Here is a 17,504-nt window from a genome sequence, read left to right on the forward strand (position 1 = left end):
ACATGATCTGTGGCAGAATAAGAAGAGAACTGAATTTAAAGACCTAAATTCAATACACAGGTCTTCATTTTCTGGCTATGGATGATGATTTGGGGTAGGTCACCTCTCTACTGTAAAATGGGAATAATGCCCATCTCATAGGCTTAGTATAATATGATTGTAGATGTCTGTGTTATCTTATGGGACATGCCTGGCCATGCTGACTGGCACAAAGTGACTCTCTGTGAACACCTCTTCCTTCCCTACTTCCCTACCTCTACATTCTTTTTTATTTTTCCTTTTTTTTTTTTTTTATGTACTGGGGATTTAACCAAGGGCACTTTACTACAGAGTTACATCCTTAGCTTTTTTCTATTTTTGAGACAAGGTCTTGCTAAGTTGCTTAAGGCCTCACTAAGTTGCTGAAGCTGACTTTGTACTTGCAATCCTCCTGCCTCAGCCTCTGAGCTGCTGGGATTACAGTGTATACCACCGCACCTGGTTCTCTACGTTCTTAATAAACAGAAATGAGCCTTCTCTGTAACTTATGGTAAGAATTTTAAAAAACACCTTTTTCACAGTTTGTTCTCCTGGGATTATATAGAAGATTTATTCTAAGTACAGCTACAATAAATGAAGCAGAAAATAAAAGCAAAGAAAACACTTCAAGATGCTTCTAAGAAGCAGTGTTCTGTTTTATGCTGACATGCTTTGTGGTTATAATAGACTTCCAATGAAGACCAGATCAAAATTAAAGTACTAGGCAGGCATTCAACTATTATCATTGTTTCCATTCTTCACTGAGCATGGGAAATAAATGATTTACCAGTTATTTATTGAAGATATTCCCATAGTACTCTTACAAAGTTCCCTTTCAAAAGAAGCCCTATCCCTGTAATGTATCTGAGTCAATGAAAGCTATACCAGGTTTCTTATAGCAGGGAAATAAAATCATGTTTTCAACAAAGGTTTTTCTGAGGTCAGTCCACAGCAATTTTGTAAAGTTGCATGACAAATAAGAGGAAAAGAGACTGAACAAAATTCAAAACTAAAGAACATCAATCCAAAATGATTTATGACCATATTGTGAAAAGTTAACTGCAGACTAATTAGCAGAAAGCATCTAGTTTAATTATAGTTGTTCTATTGTAAAGCTGGCACAAATGCAGTGAGTCTAATCAAAATCATGTAACAGTTACCTCTGTGGCCTTATTTGATGGTTCCAGACCAGTCATATTTGCTACTATTAACTGATGTAAGAGTTGAACTTGAGCCACACTTAGGAAGAAATCCAGGTTTGTTGTTATATTCACTTCCAAGGAATGGCCACACACTAAAATCTCCTGAAGGAGGGGAACAAAGGTTGAATATAGATAAAGAAATATGATAGGTTTCAGAAGATAATTTATCATTTTTATTCTTACTTATTTGACTGTTACTACTTCCTAAGTCTGATGGGACTTAAATTCATACATTAATAAGAAAAGCAAAAATGGTGAGCACAGTTGCTTGACATAGATAATGGATTAATTTAAAGACTATTTATATAGGCTTGCAATATGCCTGGCCTTGTGTTAAATACAGGGTCATTAACAAGAATTTTTCACCTTTTCATATCCATTTGACTTGTTCATACTTCAAACTACTATCCTTGTTTTAATATATAAGCAACAATGTAGTTCTATAGCAGGATCTTGTTCATCAGTTCAAATCAAGTATTTACTAAAATTCTTCTAAGTACTAGTCATTATAGTAGAATACTAGGACTATCATAAAGAATAAGGTTGTTCTTAAAGGACAACTTGCTCTAGAGGAGGTTATAACGTAAGGGGCAGACAGATATAAACAGACAACTGCAGTAGGCAATTTTAATTGCAAACACTATGGTATAAGTATTATTCACAGGATACATTTTAAGTGTTTGCAATAATATATGGTGCTAAAGCCAAAGATAGCTAGACTAGTTAATTTTACTTCTTAAAACTGCTAAAATCTTGGCAGCATTACACGTCCACTATTTAATTGTTGCTGTTCTGCATAACTGAGTCACTTGAACATTTATCACTGGAAAACCTATTACAGAGGAAGACAACAGAAAAAAAAATCCAGAAGCTTCAGCTAATAAGCAAAATTCCTGCCTCTTGTCATGAAGTCCATGTGGACAATGTTCCAATGCTTGGAAATGTCCAACATGCCTTCTCCTTATTAGCATCACCCAAAGGAATGGATTTGAAAGGAGACTATGGCTGTCCAAATACAAACTGGACAGCTTAGAATAGCTTTTAATAAAGCCATAAAGAACAGCATATCTGAAATGATTATCCTTTTTTTGGTTAAACTTTCCTTCACAAATTTCCTGTATTTATTCATTATACTTGAAATTCTTATTTTATTCCTCAAGTAATGATGAAAAAAAGTATCGCTCAGAAGGTCTTCTTTTTCTTTTTAAATTGTCATTGTTGCATTTCCCAAGGATATGAAATTTTGTCCTCAAAAATATGTTAGTTCTATTAGTAGACTATCATCCCATGAAAATTAGCATTTTCTTGTCTGTTAAATGGTATGAATGCAATTGGTAGAATCATTAGCTAACACCATAAAAATAAGTTCTGTTTTTACTCCTTTTATAATTATCATCTGATCAGTTTGATCTTTAAAATAATCCGGAGGCTAACTGGGGCATAACACTATGCCTTTTATTTCATTTTTGTGAGTCATATATAATCAGGAAATTGAAGTAATTAAAAAATGTGATTCTAATATGTTAATCTTTTTTAGATATATTTTTAGTTGTTGATGGATCTTTATTTTATTTATTCATATGCGATGGTGAGAATTGAACCCAGTGCCTCATACATGCTAGGAACTGAGCCATAACCCCAGTCTGTGACTCAATTCAAAAATTTTTTTTTGGCGGTGCTGGGGATTGAACCTAGGGCCTTGTGCTTTCGAGGCAGGCACTCTACCAACTGAGCTATATCCCCAGCCCCTCAATTCAAATTTTTATAGCAGCATTAGTATGGGGGTGAAAAAAGAACTTTTTAATGAGTTCTCTGTTTTCCAAACCAATTTTCTTACTAAGTAACTAGTAAGAATTAATCTTTCTACACCTTTTGTGGACATAAAGAAACTTTTTCTAATCTAACTTTCCCAGTACAGCTATTATAAACATCAAATGAGATAATACATACAAAACACTGTTTTTAAAAAATATCTAGAGAGGGAATGTAAGGTATCATTATCTTGGATTAATACACATACTATACTCCTCAATTTATAATGGGGTTATATTCCAACAAACCCATGGCAAGTTAAAAATATCATGAATCAAAATGCATTTAATACACCTAACCTACCAAAAATCCTAGCTTAGCAAGGCAGAGTATCAGCTGTCTCCCTCATGATTGCCTGGTAGACTAGGATCTGTTGCTTGCTGCCATGCTGCCCAGAATCATGTAATGGTATGGTTCGGCATATCACTAGCCCAAGGAAAAATCAAAATTCAAAATTCAAAGTATGACTTGTACTGAATTCATATACTTTCTCACACTATAAAGGTGAAAATCAGTAAGTCAAACCATCTTAAGTCAGGAATTTATTTTATACCTAAGCATTTAATCTATACCAATTTTTCTTAACTTTTCATAATACTGCCTATACTTCTATGAAAAAGCAAAAAGTTTATAATGTGTTTAGCATAACAAATTCTAGGAAGAATCTTTCTTTTTAAATTATGGAAAACCACATTTGTATTCATTTCTATTTTAGACATGGAGACAGTATTCCATAATGATCAGAATTGCAACCTGGACCCACCATTTAAGTTACTTAACCTCTGTTGATTTCAGTTTTGATTAAGTCAAGTTACTTAATCTCTTTTGATCTCTGTTTCCTCATCTATAAAACATGGATACAAATAAAATATATCCCATAATGATGCTATGAAAATTAAATATAGTAATTAACATAGAATTTATTTTGAAAGATAATCTGTATGAGGATTACATATTATTTTGTTGGTATATAGTTTCATTTGAAAGATGCTATACAAGTTAATAGTATACAAACTGAAGTTAGACCAATTGAGATCATACTTTGCTTGTTTCTTACTACTTTGAAATTTGGCAAATTGGATACCCTCTTAAAGTCTCAGTTTCCTCATCTATAAAATGCAGGTAGTAGGAGTAGCTGATAGGATTATCATGAGGATTAAATGAGTTATTACAGGGAAAGTAATAACTGGATAGTATTAGGAAGTGCTTAGCAAATATAAGCAATGATGTTAATTGTTATTATTAATAAGCTAGTTTGATGTCATGGGCTGAAACTCAAAAATGTGTAACATACTAAGAGGAACTGCTCCATTATTTAGACTAAAATGATATCTATATTATGTCCTACCTCAGTATGTAAATTTTCTGAAGAACTTATTTTGGTGAAAATGATGGCAGGTGCTCCAGTTATTCGGACAGAAAAATCAGTCAAAATGGGGGTCAAAATAGCTCTCCTTTCTTGATGTCGCCTTATGCTAAAAGATAAAGTAAAAAATTATTAGCTCACTTTTTTCACGAATAATTTTCATTAAATTTATATAAGGTTTTAAACTACAAAGATAGAAGACAAAATTATATCACTATTCTGAGAGTGCTGCATATTTTATAGACACAGTTTCTTAACTGTAGTACCATAAGATATGAAAAATAGGAAAAATCTTCACTGGAAAACATAGATGTAATTAAGACATTTCATATTAGTATCATCTTAGGATCTTTTAACAAATTACTTCATTTATTTTAATTCCTTTTGTTCTACAAATAGATGCCTATCTTTTGTCATCATCAATAATTTTACTGTTTTTGGAATTTTTTTTTTTAAGCAGAGATTGAACCCAGGGGCCCTTAACCACTGAGACACATCCGCAGTCCCTTTGTATATTTCACTTAGAGAGATAGTCTAAATTGCTAAGGTTGAATTTAAACTCACAATCCTCCTGCCTCAACCTCCCAAGTCACTGGGATTACAGGCGTGTGCCCAGATGAAATAATTTTTAATTTCCTCTTTTTAATATTTATGACCTTCCACTTGACAACTGCCAACATTTTCAATCTCATTAAGCTCATGAGCATATCCTCTTAATCTTTGAACTCCTTTTTTTAAGCTCTAAGAACCATCTAAGTATGAATTACTGCAGTCTTTAAAGTCTATTAAATAGCTTTTGTTCCTAAAACCAAATGTTTTCTCAAAACAACCCTCCATATAAAGTAAAAACCAATATTAGACCCACATTACCAATGAGAAAATGAAGTTTTAGACTGGGCTAAAGTTATCCAATAGGAACAAAGGCTCCAGAACTGGCTTGGAGGGCAAGTTGGTATCAGACAACACATTTTCTTACCTCTGATCAGTTACATAGCACAATATTTCTACTTAGCACTGAAAATTGCTAAGAATTTCAAAGGAAGCATTGATTACATGGTAGAAGATGAAACTGGAAAAAGTGCTGAGAAACCAAATCGTGTGTTGTTACCGATCTTCAGGATCATTATTTATATCCTTAATTTTCATTTCATGAAACAATATACTGAACTTTTGTTTTACTAAAAAAGTCATACCTTAAAATTTCAATCAAACCATTAATTTAATATTCTTTATAAAAGTATTCTTACCATTCCCTTATATTATAAAATGATAAAGTTAAAATCAAAGAATTGACAAGTTATCTCATGAAAAAGTCTAGATAAAATTCAAGTCTCTGCATATCTCCGCACCCCTGCCCCCCAAATCAGAGGGGCCTAGAGAGTACTAACCTCTTTTGTTAAATGTGCAACAGGCAGAGCTTTATGTGGTGTCTGCCAAAAAAGTAAATTGGATCATCTGGTTCTGTGACACATAAGTATTGGATTTCAAGAAAGTCAATTTTAAAGAATTAAGAGATCTGGTAAGTAGAGAGTAACAGGAAGAAGTATTAAAGTATGTGACTACAGAGGAAGGGTTTAGATCCTGAGAGACACTATAATTATAGCCTAATAGCTCAAATTCCATAAAATGACCAATGTGAGAAACATGTAACATCTGATGTGTTCTCATAGGGGAGTGCTAAAATATATGATGGATTAAAAATACCTTAAAATGGAAAAGATGGCAGGGAACCAAATAAAAACAAATGTTAACTAAAGCACTGATGGAAACAAAAAGTACTTGTCCATAGCATATATTTTTTCTCATTGTATGATGAATTAAATCAGTGACTAAAAGTATGAGAGACATACAGTTATAGAAGAAAACTGAAGTCAAGTCAATAGTCCTAGAAAACTATAATTTTTCTTGTATAAAGTATTTTTATTTTGTTATATCTTTAATAAATATTTGAGGTAAATATAAACTTTAAGAAAAAAACCTTTGAAAATGTTTGTAGGTCAGGTATTTTCAAGGGTCAATCAAAAGTGAGAAAAAAAGAAACACTAAAGAAATAACTACAACGAGAAGTTAAATTCTGAAAATATTTTAATAGTTAATAGTTCACAGATCAAAACTTAAAAGAAGGAACTAAAATTTAAAGTATTAAATGAGGTTGTTCATAGAGGACCTCAGCATTTTATGCATTTTAATAGCTAATTTGAAACAAGGCAAGAGTTTTGAAATGAGCTGCTTACCTAGATCTTAGGTCCTTAAAACGCTAAGAGAATATTAGCCCATCTGAAAAAGGGAACAAGGGAATTTGCCTGTTTTGCCAAGATTTTTTGTTGGAAAACAAAACATAACAAAACAACAAAAACAACAAAAAATTATGTACACACACACACACACAAAAACTCCTAGATATCTTCCTGGGAAATAAAAAATGAGAAATTCCCCGTGTGTGTTAGGTGGTTTTAATTTATATTACATGTATGGTCCTGGAATATTCTTTTGGAGTTATTTACATAAATGGGGCATCAGATCTTTGATAACCTTATAGCATCTGTCCAAAATAGATGTAAAATCTCTTTACAAAAACATGTCCTCAATGCAAACAGAATTATTAGGGACAAAGACCACTGAATATAAGCTCCTAATCATGGATCATTTTATATGCCAAAAACATTGTTATTAGCAAGAGAAGAATTAGATCCCATTTTCAAAAGCACTGCCAAGAATTTTTGATAAGAAAATTAGTTTATATGGATAATAAAATATACTTGTTTAAAATTATTAAATAAATATGTAATAAAATAAAAATTAAAATTAAAGCTACAAAAATAAATATAATTTGCAGAAATTAAAACTGTAGCTATTAAAATTGAAATGCATATTAGTTGAGATAAAAAGCATTTTAGATAATAGCTTAAGAAAGTATAAACTAGCCAGGCACAGTGGCACACACATGTAATTCAGCAGCTTGGGAGACTAAGACAGGAGGATCTCGAGTTCAAAGTCAGCCTCAGCAAAAGCAAAGCGCTAAGCAACTCAGTGAGTTCCCATCTCTAAATAAAATACAAAATAGGTCTGGGGATGTGGCTCAGTGGTTGAGTGCCCCTGAGTTCAATCCCTGGTACCCCCCAAAAAACAAAAAAGAAAGTATAAACTAGAATACAACTAGTAGTACTTCAGGAATGTACTATAGTGAATTTTATTTGTTTTTTCTTTTTAATTATCACATAATAATTATTTTTAAATAATTTAATAATTTTTAAAATAACTATTATTATTTTGGGTACAGTAAACTTTAAAATGGAAAGGTGAAAAATTAAGAGACAAGGAGGGAGAAGTCTCACATATTTATTAGCATTACAAAATGAGAACAAAGATAAGAAAAGGGAAGATAGTAAAGAGACAAAGGCTAAAAACTTCTTCATAACTGATAACATGTAAGAATCCATAGTCTGAGAAAACACAATTAGACATAGCTTGTGAAATAGTTTATCAACCATGATGATGGGAAGGTGTTAAACTGACCCACAGAGAAAACAGTTACCTATATAGCTTGCTATGACACATGGGGTTAGGAGAGTTGTGGATGAAATATTTCTCTGATGCACTCAAATATAACAAAGATTTACATTGTCCACAGAAACAACAACAAAAAGGACATTTATTTGTAGTTATCATCTAATGTAGAGGTTTGTATCCATAGAAACTAAACTCTTGTTATAAGTAACAAAATATTGAATCTCATAAGGTTCTAATCAAGTAACAGGAAAGTAATCCTGTGTTAACAAAAGTTTTTCAGTTAGGTTTTAAAGGTGTATATTGTAAGCAGGGAAGGTATTATTTTCTAAAACTATTATTAAGCAAGAATGCCATAGGCGTGTGCCACTTGGAGTGACAAAAACATATTCACAAAGACTGGTCAGTTTTCTTAGGCTCAAGGTATTTACACTAAAGTTCTGCCCAAGTACCACACATTTTGGTGTGTCTTTGTGAAAAACATCAAAGCAGATAATAATACTTAAAATACTGAATATTATGAAAGTCCAGAAGGAGGAAAAATGGTATCCACGTTTTCCAAAATATTCCACTAAAACGACAGATGAAAAGTGTTGATGACCTACTTGTGAAGACAATTCTTAAGCAACATAATTTCCTGCCATGGTATTAGAACTGAGCTCCAGACAGAATAGAGCAGAGCAGAAGATACTTCAGTCTCGTGATGATTACCATTAATAATCAGCAGCTCACAATAGATATTTTTAAATATAAAAACCAGTAATATTCACATTTATTTTAAACAATCAGGTATTTGGAAACCTATTTGTTCCTAGAGATTCCCCTTACTTTTAGATTAATGAGAGTCATAAGGATAAATACTTTGAATTCTACAGTAACTTTAAAAATGAAATATTTACTCATATGTTTAAGCCTATTTAAGTATTTTTTTCAAGAGGAACATTATCTAAAGACTTTGTATTTTAATGAAAATAAAAGTTGACCTCCCTTTGACCTAAAACACCATTTGTAATTTACCTCTTCTCTCCCTAAAATGTGACTTCTGTTACTCTTGTCATGCTAGCCCAGCATGGTACATAAATGTATTAAACTTGTTCCTACTCAAGGGTCTTTGCTCTGCCTGGAACATCTGAGGTAGAAGTACTTCAGGGGTATTTGCATGTACAGCTCATTCTTTTCATTCAGGTATTAAAGGAGGCATTCCCTGAGCCCTAATCTAAAATAATTTCCCAGTCACTCTTGTCACATTATACCAATATACTATTTTCATAGTATTTATCTTTCTCTGAAATTGAGAAACATGAACATGAGTATCCACTATGATGCCAAGATCTTTGCTAGTGATGGGGAAATGGGAAATGGCAAAAATAGATACATAGTGCTGATTCTCATGAAGCTCAATTTAATAGGAAAGATAACTAAGCAAAATAATCATAAAGTATAAAAAATAAAATAACGGAGGTATGGGAAGAATCAGTAAATGACCTAATGTTTTATCTTAAGGTTATAGACATAGAAAACATCTTGTGAACAATGCTATAAGGACTACAGGATGTAATGAGGATTATTTTTAAATATATTAAAATAAAATGCCAATACAAATTTAGTTTGGCAAAATTAAATAAAATTAAAAATGAAATATTCCAAAAATATACAAAAACAAAACACAAACCACCAAAACCATAGAACATCAACTCCAAAAACTCATCTTCCCAAACAGGACAAAACCCAACAGATAATAAATCAAAACTATGGCTACTGTAACTGTGATGATCACAAGTGCTAGATTTATTACAGTCTCTATTTGACAGTTTTATAACATACCTGAATTGAAATATTAACATAATTGATTTTTATTGAGATCCAATGAATACTGGTTATACCCTCCAGTTGTTTATATTTACAGCTGGGAACTCCTGCATCTAATTATACTTGATAGACCTTTGACAAAGTAAACCTTCAATATAAGCTTCACTGAGGAAGAAGAGACTAGAGGAAGTGCCACGATTTGACAGGGAAATATATTGAAAATAAATAGGAATCTAACAAGGGATGGAGGCTCAAGAGATTTCTTTTATTTGATTACAAAGTTATTAATAACATATATTCATGTTGTATATATGCTTTTAAGTACACTCTTGATATTATCTTCTTAAAACAAAATGCTGCAAGAGAGAAACTGGTTATTTGGGGATTTGGTTAATTGAGTTTTAATGAATCAGGTATCTATTTGTCTCTATCACAATTACCATTCTGGGAGCTGAAAGACTTCAAAATAACTGAAGGACGGGTTGGGGTTGTAGCTCAGTGGTAGAGCACTTGTCTCGCATGTGTGAGGCACTGGGTTTGATTCTCAGCACTGCATATAAATAAACGAAATAAAGGTCCATTGACAACTAAAAAATAGTAAAGACAAATTTTAAAAAGTATTAAAAATAATTGAAGGAGGTTTTAAAATTTTATCATTTGGTATACTACTATGGGGATTACATTGGATATAAAGATTTTTCTTATTTTTTGAGTACCTGTTGTTGGTAACTGTGCAAAGATAAAAGAATGAGACCAGGCAAGACAGGATTTCTTTCCATTTACTTCTCTGCCATCTTTTCTGATTGCCACAGAAAACACCTTCAATCAAGATGGAAGGAAGCAGATACCTGTTGGTTGCTAGGAAGTATAAACTGACTCTTTGCTCCTTTGTGTTGCATCAGGATCTCTTTTCCCTTCACTCTCAGTCTTCAGGTACTTTAAACAGGAAGGAAATCACATTCTTTCATGTAAAGTCATGGAAAGGTTTAAGCAAATCGTTATAAAATTATATAATATATAGGTCACTCTAGGTATTAATCTATGAAATATGAGAATTAGAATAACTTCTATAATTTTTTTAAGTGTTAGTTTGATAAACTAGTAAATTGCTATAAGAAAGGGATGGTTTTTAGGTTAAAGATTTAAAAGAAAAAACTGCTTTCCTTGCATATTATTACTATTTATGATTTCAGGTGCAATTCTGGAAAAATCTCATATTTGTTTAATTACAAATCAAAATATGCAAGGGCTACTGTCAGGTGTGAACATTTGGATAACACTTCCAAAAACAAAAATTAAAGAGATCAGAAGACACTAAATAGACACAATCTCTCAGAAATAAGGTTAGTAGTAATATATGGTTCTGGGATTTTAATGTCAACACTTAGGAAGTTACCCATATTTAATGTTATGGTGACTATGACATATAGGACTGATGGATTTGGGGAATGTGTCATATTCAAATGTTGCTTGGTAAGCAAACACAGTAATAACAATCTTAAAAAAAATCTGTTGGGGTGGGGAAGGCCCACAAAATATCACATGAATTTGATCAATTTGTATCAAAATATTTAAATGAACATATATTTTTTTGGTAATGAAACTCAAAAGATAAAATTTCCAAGGAAATCAAACATAATCAGTGATAGGAAGAAATAAAAGTATTGTAATAAAAAATTAAATTGCTTCCACCATCTTCCCTGTTTTCCCTGAGACCACCACATCAGTCATTCAACTTTAGGTTTCACTCTCCTGCTTTGGAGTCCCAGATTGCTCTGCTGTGCAGGGGCTGAAGATCCCTAGGGACAAGGACTGGCTCCTGAGCACCAGGAAATGAAAAGAATCCATGTGCTGCTAAGAAGATTGTGTATTTGAAGATCCAAGATGGTGGACTAGAGGGTGACTGCATCTCCCATCTCCAGAACTCAGGATTCAAGAAGGGGAGGTATTGAGACACTCGGACCAACATAGAGCCGCGGGAAGAGTCGCTCCCACCAGGTGAAGCTCGGCCCCGGCCCCGGGTGGCAGGCCCAGACAGGGGGCAGCTTCTTGAGCAGGGCAGGGTAGCAAGAGTCTTCCCCAAGCAGCTCTGCTCTCTCTGGCAGCAGGCTTGATTCACAGCCAGCTTCTAGGAACAGGCCAGTCCAGTGAGAGCTTTTCTGCACAAAGCCAACCCTAAGACCCGGACCCAGCGGCCCGCAGGCAGTTTCTCGGACCAGGGCAGGGCAGCGAAAGACTTCCCCAAGCAGCCTGGCTCCCTCCCATGGCAGGCCCGGTCCACAGCCAGGTTCTCAGAGCAGGCCCGCCCAGCGAGAGCTTTTCTGCACAGAGCCAACCCCAAGTCCTGGACCAAGCGGCAGGCCCCTGCCCACAGGCAGCTTCGGGGACCAGGGCAGGACAGGAGAGGCTTTCCCTGAGCAGCCCGGCTCCCTCAGGCGGGGGCAGGCCCTTTCTATAGCCAGCTTCTAGGAGCAGGACCGCCCAGTGAGAGGATTTCCACGCAGAATCAGCCCCCAGGCTGGACCCAGTAGCGGGCTAGGGGCAGCTTTCTTCGGACACTGCATTATCAAGTTCCTCCAACACTTCAGGCTACTGAAGGCTGGGAGGTGATATACTGGAAATCTACAGGGACACTATAAGCCAATAGAGGAAATCTGCAATATCTCAGAGTCCCACTGACATCTGACCAATATGAGAAAACAAGGGAAGAAAATGTCCCAAACAAACCTAGATACTATATCAATAAAACCCAATGACAGCATAGCAGAAGAAATGTCAGAAAGGGAGTTCAGAATGTACATAATTAGCAGCTTCTCCAGGTTCTCGGAACGGAACTGGCCCGCTAGTGAGAGCCTGTCTGAACAGAGCAGGCTCCGCGAGTCCCGGAGCCGCTGCAGTGCAGTGTACTCCTGCAAAGAACCAGCGGAGAGCCTCGATCTGCAATCAGCCTCAGGGATAAGGGCAGGGCAGCCGGAGACCTCTTCAGGCGGCTCTGCCCACTCCGGCTGCGGGCTCTCTCCACGGGGCGATCCAAGATGGCGGCCTAGAGGGAGACTGCACCCCCAGTCGCTCCAGAACCCAGGAGTTAAGAAGGGGAGGCATTGAGAGACTTGGACTGAAGTGGAGCCACGGGTGAGTCTGCCCACTGGGTAAAGCTCGGCCCGGGTGGCAGGCCCAGATAGAGGTGGCTTATCGGAGCCGGGCAGGGCAGCTAGAGTCATCCAAGGCAGTCCTGCGCACTTCGGCGGTGGGCCCCGCCCACACAGCCAGCTTCTCCAGGTTCTCGGAACAGAACTGGCCCGCTAGTGAGAGCCTGTCTGAACAGAGCACGCTCCGAGTCCCGGAGCCGCTGCAGTGCAGTGTACTCCTGCAAAGAACCAGCGGAGAGCCTCGATCTGCAATCAGCCTCAGGGATAAGGGCAGGGCAGCCGGAGACCTCTTCAGGCGGCTCTGCCCACTCCGGTTGCGGGCTCTCTTCACGGGGCGATCCAAGATGGCGGCCTAGAGGGAGACTGCACCCCCGGTCGCTCCACAACCCAGGAGTTAAGAAGGGGAGGCATTGAGAGACTCGGACTGAAGTGGAGCCACGGGTGAGTCTGCCCACTGGGTAAAGCTCAGCCCGGGTGGCAGGCCCAGATAGAGGTGGCTTAGCAGAGCCGGGCAGGGCAGCTTGAGTCCTCCCAAGGTAGTCTTCCACACTCCGGCAGTGGGCTCTTCCCACACGGCCAGCTGCACGGTGCAGGCCCACAGTGAGAGCATTTCCGCACAGAGCCAGTTCCAAAACGTGGAACCAGTAGGGGGCTAGGGGTAGTATTCTTCGAATGAGCTGCTTTATCAGATTCCTCCAAGACATCAGGCTACTGAAGGCTGGGAGGTGATACACTGGAAATCTACTGGGACACTATAAGCCAATAGTGGAAAACTGCAATATCTCAGGGTCCCACTGACAACTGACCATTATGAGAAAACAAGGGAAGAAAATGTCCCAAACAAACCTAGATACTACATCAATAAAACCCAATGACAGCACAGCAGAAGAAATGTCAGAAAGGGAGTTCAGAATGTACGTAATTAAAACGATCAGGGAAGCTAATGAGGAGATGAAAGAGCAAATGCAGGCATTGAAGGAGGAGATGAAAGAGCAAATGCAGGCATTAAATGATCGCACCAATCAACAGTTAAAAGACCAAATACGGGAAGCAAGAGATCATTTCAATAAAGAGTTAGAGATACTGAAAAAAAACCAAACTGAAATCCTTGAAATGAAGGAAACAATAAACCAAGTTAAAAACTCCATAGAAAGCATAACCAATAGGATAGAACACCTGGAAGACAGAACCTCAGACATTGAAGACAAAATATTTAACCTTGAAAACAAAGTTGAACAAACAGAGAAGATGGTAAGAAATCATGAACAGAATCTCCAAGAACTATGGGATATCATGAAAAGGCCAAATTTGAGAATTATTGGGATTGAGGAAGGCTTAGAGAAACAAACCAAAGGAATGAACAATCTATTCAATGAAATAATAACAGAAAATGTCCCAAATCTGAAGAACGAAATGGAAAACCAAGTACAAGAGGCTTATAGAACTCCAAACATACAAAATTACAACAGACCCACACCAAGGCACATTATTATGAAAATACCTAACATACAAAATAAAGACAGAATTTTAAAGGCCGCGAGAGAAAAGAATCAAATTACATTCAGAGGGAAACCAATAAGAATATCAGCAGATTTTTCAATCCAGACCCTAAAAGCTAGAAGGGCCTGGAACAACATATACCAAGCCCTGAAAGAAAATGGATGCCAACCAAGAATCCTATACCCAGCAAAACTTACCTTCAAATTTGACGATGAAATAAGATCCTTCCATGATAAACAAAAGCTAAAGGAATTTACAAAAAGAAAGCCAGCATTACAGAACATTCTCAGCAAAATATTCCATGAGGAAGAGATGAAAAACAACGATGCAAATCAGCAACAGGAGGCGCTAGCCTAAAGGAATAGCCAAATAAAGGAGAAACCAAATCATGTCAAAAACAAATATGAGTCAATTGACTGGGAATACAAATCATATCACAATAATAACCCTGAATGTTAATGGCCTGAATTCATCAATCAAAAGACACAGACTGGCAGATTGGATTAAAAAGAAAAATCCAACAATATGCTGCCTGCAAGAGACTCATCTCATAGAAAGAGACACCCATAGACTAAAGGTGAAAGAATGGGGACAAACATGCCATGCACACGGACACAGCAAAAAAGCTGGAGTATCCATCCTCATCTCAGATAATGTGGACTTCAAACCAAAACTAGTCAGAAGGGATAAAGAAGGACATTACATGCTGCTTAAGGGAAGCATAAATCAGCAAGACATAACAATCATAAATATCTATGCCCCGAACATTGGCTCATCCACGTACGTCAAACAAATCCTTCTCAATTCCAGAAATCAAATAGACCACAACACAATAATACTAGGCGATTTTAACACACCTCTCTCACCACTGGATAGATCGTCCAAACAAAAATTGAATAAAGAAACTATAGATCTCAACAACACAATCAGCAATTTAGACTTAACGGACATATATAGAATATACCATCCAACAAAGAATGAATACACTTTCTTCTCAGCAGCACATGGATCCTTCTCCAAAATAGACCATATTTTATGCCACAAAGCTACTGTTAGTAAATACAAGAAGATAGAGATACTACCTTGTACTCTATCAGATCATAATGGATTGAAATTAGAAATAAATGACAGAATAAAAAACAGAAACTTCTCCAATACCTGGAGACTAAATAATACACTATTATATGATGAATGGATAACAGAAGACATCAGGAGGGAAATAAAAAAATTCTTAGAAGTAAACGAGAACAAAGACACATCATATCAAAATCTCTGGGACACTATGAAAGCAGTACTTAGAGGAAGATTTATTTCATGGGGTGCATTCAAAAAAAGAAGTAGAAATCAACAAATAAACGACTTAACACTACAGCTCAAAGCACTAGAAAAAGAAGAGCAGACCAATACCAAAAGTAGTAGAAGACAGGAAATAGTTAAAATCAGAGCCGAAATCAACGAAATCGAAACAAAAGAAACAATCGGAAAAATTAATAAAATAAATAGTTGGTTCTTTGAAAAAATAAATAAAATTGATAAACCCTTAGCCACACTAACAAAGAGAAAGAGGGAGAAAACTCAAATTACTAAAATTCGGAATGAACAAGGAAACATCACAACAGACACGAGTGAAATACAAAACATAATTAGAAGCTATTTCGAAAATCTATACTCCAACAAAACAGAAAACCTTGAAGACATCAACAAATTTCTAGAGACATATGAACTACCTAAACTGAACGAGGAGGACATACACAACTTAAATAAACCAATTTCAAGCAATGAAATAGAAGAGGTCATCAAAAGCCTACCAACAAAGAAAAGTCCAGGACCAGATGGGTTCTCAGCCGAGTTCTACAAAACCTTTAAAGAAGAGCTCATTCCAATACTCCTCAAACTATTCCATGAAATAGAAGAGGAGGGAACCCTACCAAACTCGTTCTATGAAGCCAATATCACCCTGATACCTAAACCAGACAGAGACACATCAAGGAAAGAAAATTTCAGACCAATATCCTTAATGAACATCGATGCAAAAATTCTCAACAAAATTTTAGCAAATCGCATACAAATATATATTAAAAAGATAGTGCACCACGATCAAGTGGGTTTTATCCCAGGGATGCAAGATTGGTTCAACATTCGGAAATCAATAAATGTCATTCACCATATCAATAGACTTAAAGTTAAGAATCACATGATTATTTCAATAGATGCAGAAAAAGCATTTGATAAAATACAGCATCCCTTCATGCTCAAAACACTAGAAAAAATTGGGGTAATGGGAACATTCCTAAACATTATAAAGGCCATCTACGCTAAGCCCATGGCCAATATCATTCTAAATGGTGAAAAACTGAAAGCGTTCCCCCTAAAAACTGGAACAAGGCAGGGATGCCCTCTTTCACCGCTTCTATTCAACATCGTCCTTGAGACTCTAGCCAGAGCAATCAGACAAACCAAAGAAATTAAAGGGATACGAATAGGAAAAGAAGAACTCAAACTATCCCTGTTCGCTGATGACATGATTATATATTTAGAGGAACCTGGAAATTCCACCAGAAAACTTTTAGAACTCATAAGTGAATTCAGTAAAGTAGCAGGTTACAAGATCAATGCTCATAAATCCAATGCATTTTTATACATAAGTGATGAATCTTCAGAAAGAGAAATTAGGAAAACTACCCCATTCACAATAGCATCGAAAAAAATAAAATACTTGGGAATCAATCTCACAAAAGAGGTGAAAGACCTCTACAATGAGAACTACAGAACACTAAAGAAAGAAATTCAAGAAAACCTTAGAAGATGGAAAGATCTCCCATGTTCCTGGATTGGCAGAATTAATATCGTCAAAATGGCTATACTACCTAAAGTTCTATACAGATTCAATGCAATTCCAATTAAAATCCCAATGATGTACCTTGCAGAAATAGAGCAAGCAATTATGAAATTCATCTGGAAGAATAAAAAACCTAGAATAGCTAAAGCAATCCTCAGTAGCAAGAGCGAAGCAGGGGGTATTGCAATACCAGATCTTCAACTCTACTACAAAGCAATAGTAACAAAAACGGCATGGTATTGGTACCAAAATAGACAGGTAGATCAATGGTACAGAATAGAGGACATGGACACAAACCCAAA

The 17,504-nt window shown here is 36.1% G+C and overlaps 1 protein-coding gene across 4 annotated transcripts in view; it reads right to left on the minus strand.

The window, feature by feature from the left end:
• Positions 1–17,504, minus strand: part of Vps13b (vacuolar protein sorting 13 homolog B) — an 829,431-nt gene that overhangs the window by 245,820 nt on the left and 566,107 nt on the right. For all 4 annotated transcript variants that reach the window (XM_047551787.1, XM_047551802.1, XM_047551778.1 and 1 more), the window contains exons 32-33: positions 4,381–4,507; positions 1,179–1,322 (exon numbers count right to left, since the gene is read on the minus strand). In XM_047551787.1, the coding sequence (XP_047407743.1) occupies positions 1,179–1,322; positions 4,381–4,507 (271 nt within the window). The remainder of the gene's footprint in view (positions 1–1,178; positions 1,323–4,380; positions 4,508–17,504) is intronic.

Source organism: Sciurus carolinensis, chromosome 1, assembly GCF_902686445.1.
Source record: "Sciurus carolinensis chromosome 1, mSciCar1.2, whole genome shotgun sequence".
Lineage (NCBI taxonomy): Eukaryota > Metazoa > Chordata > Mammalia > Rodentia > Sciuridae > Sciurus > Sciurus carolinensis.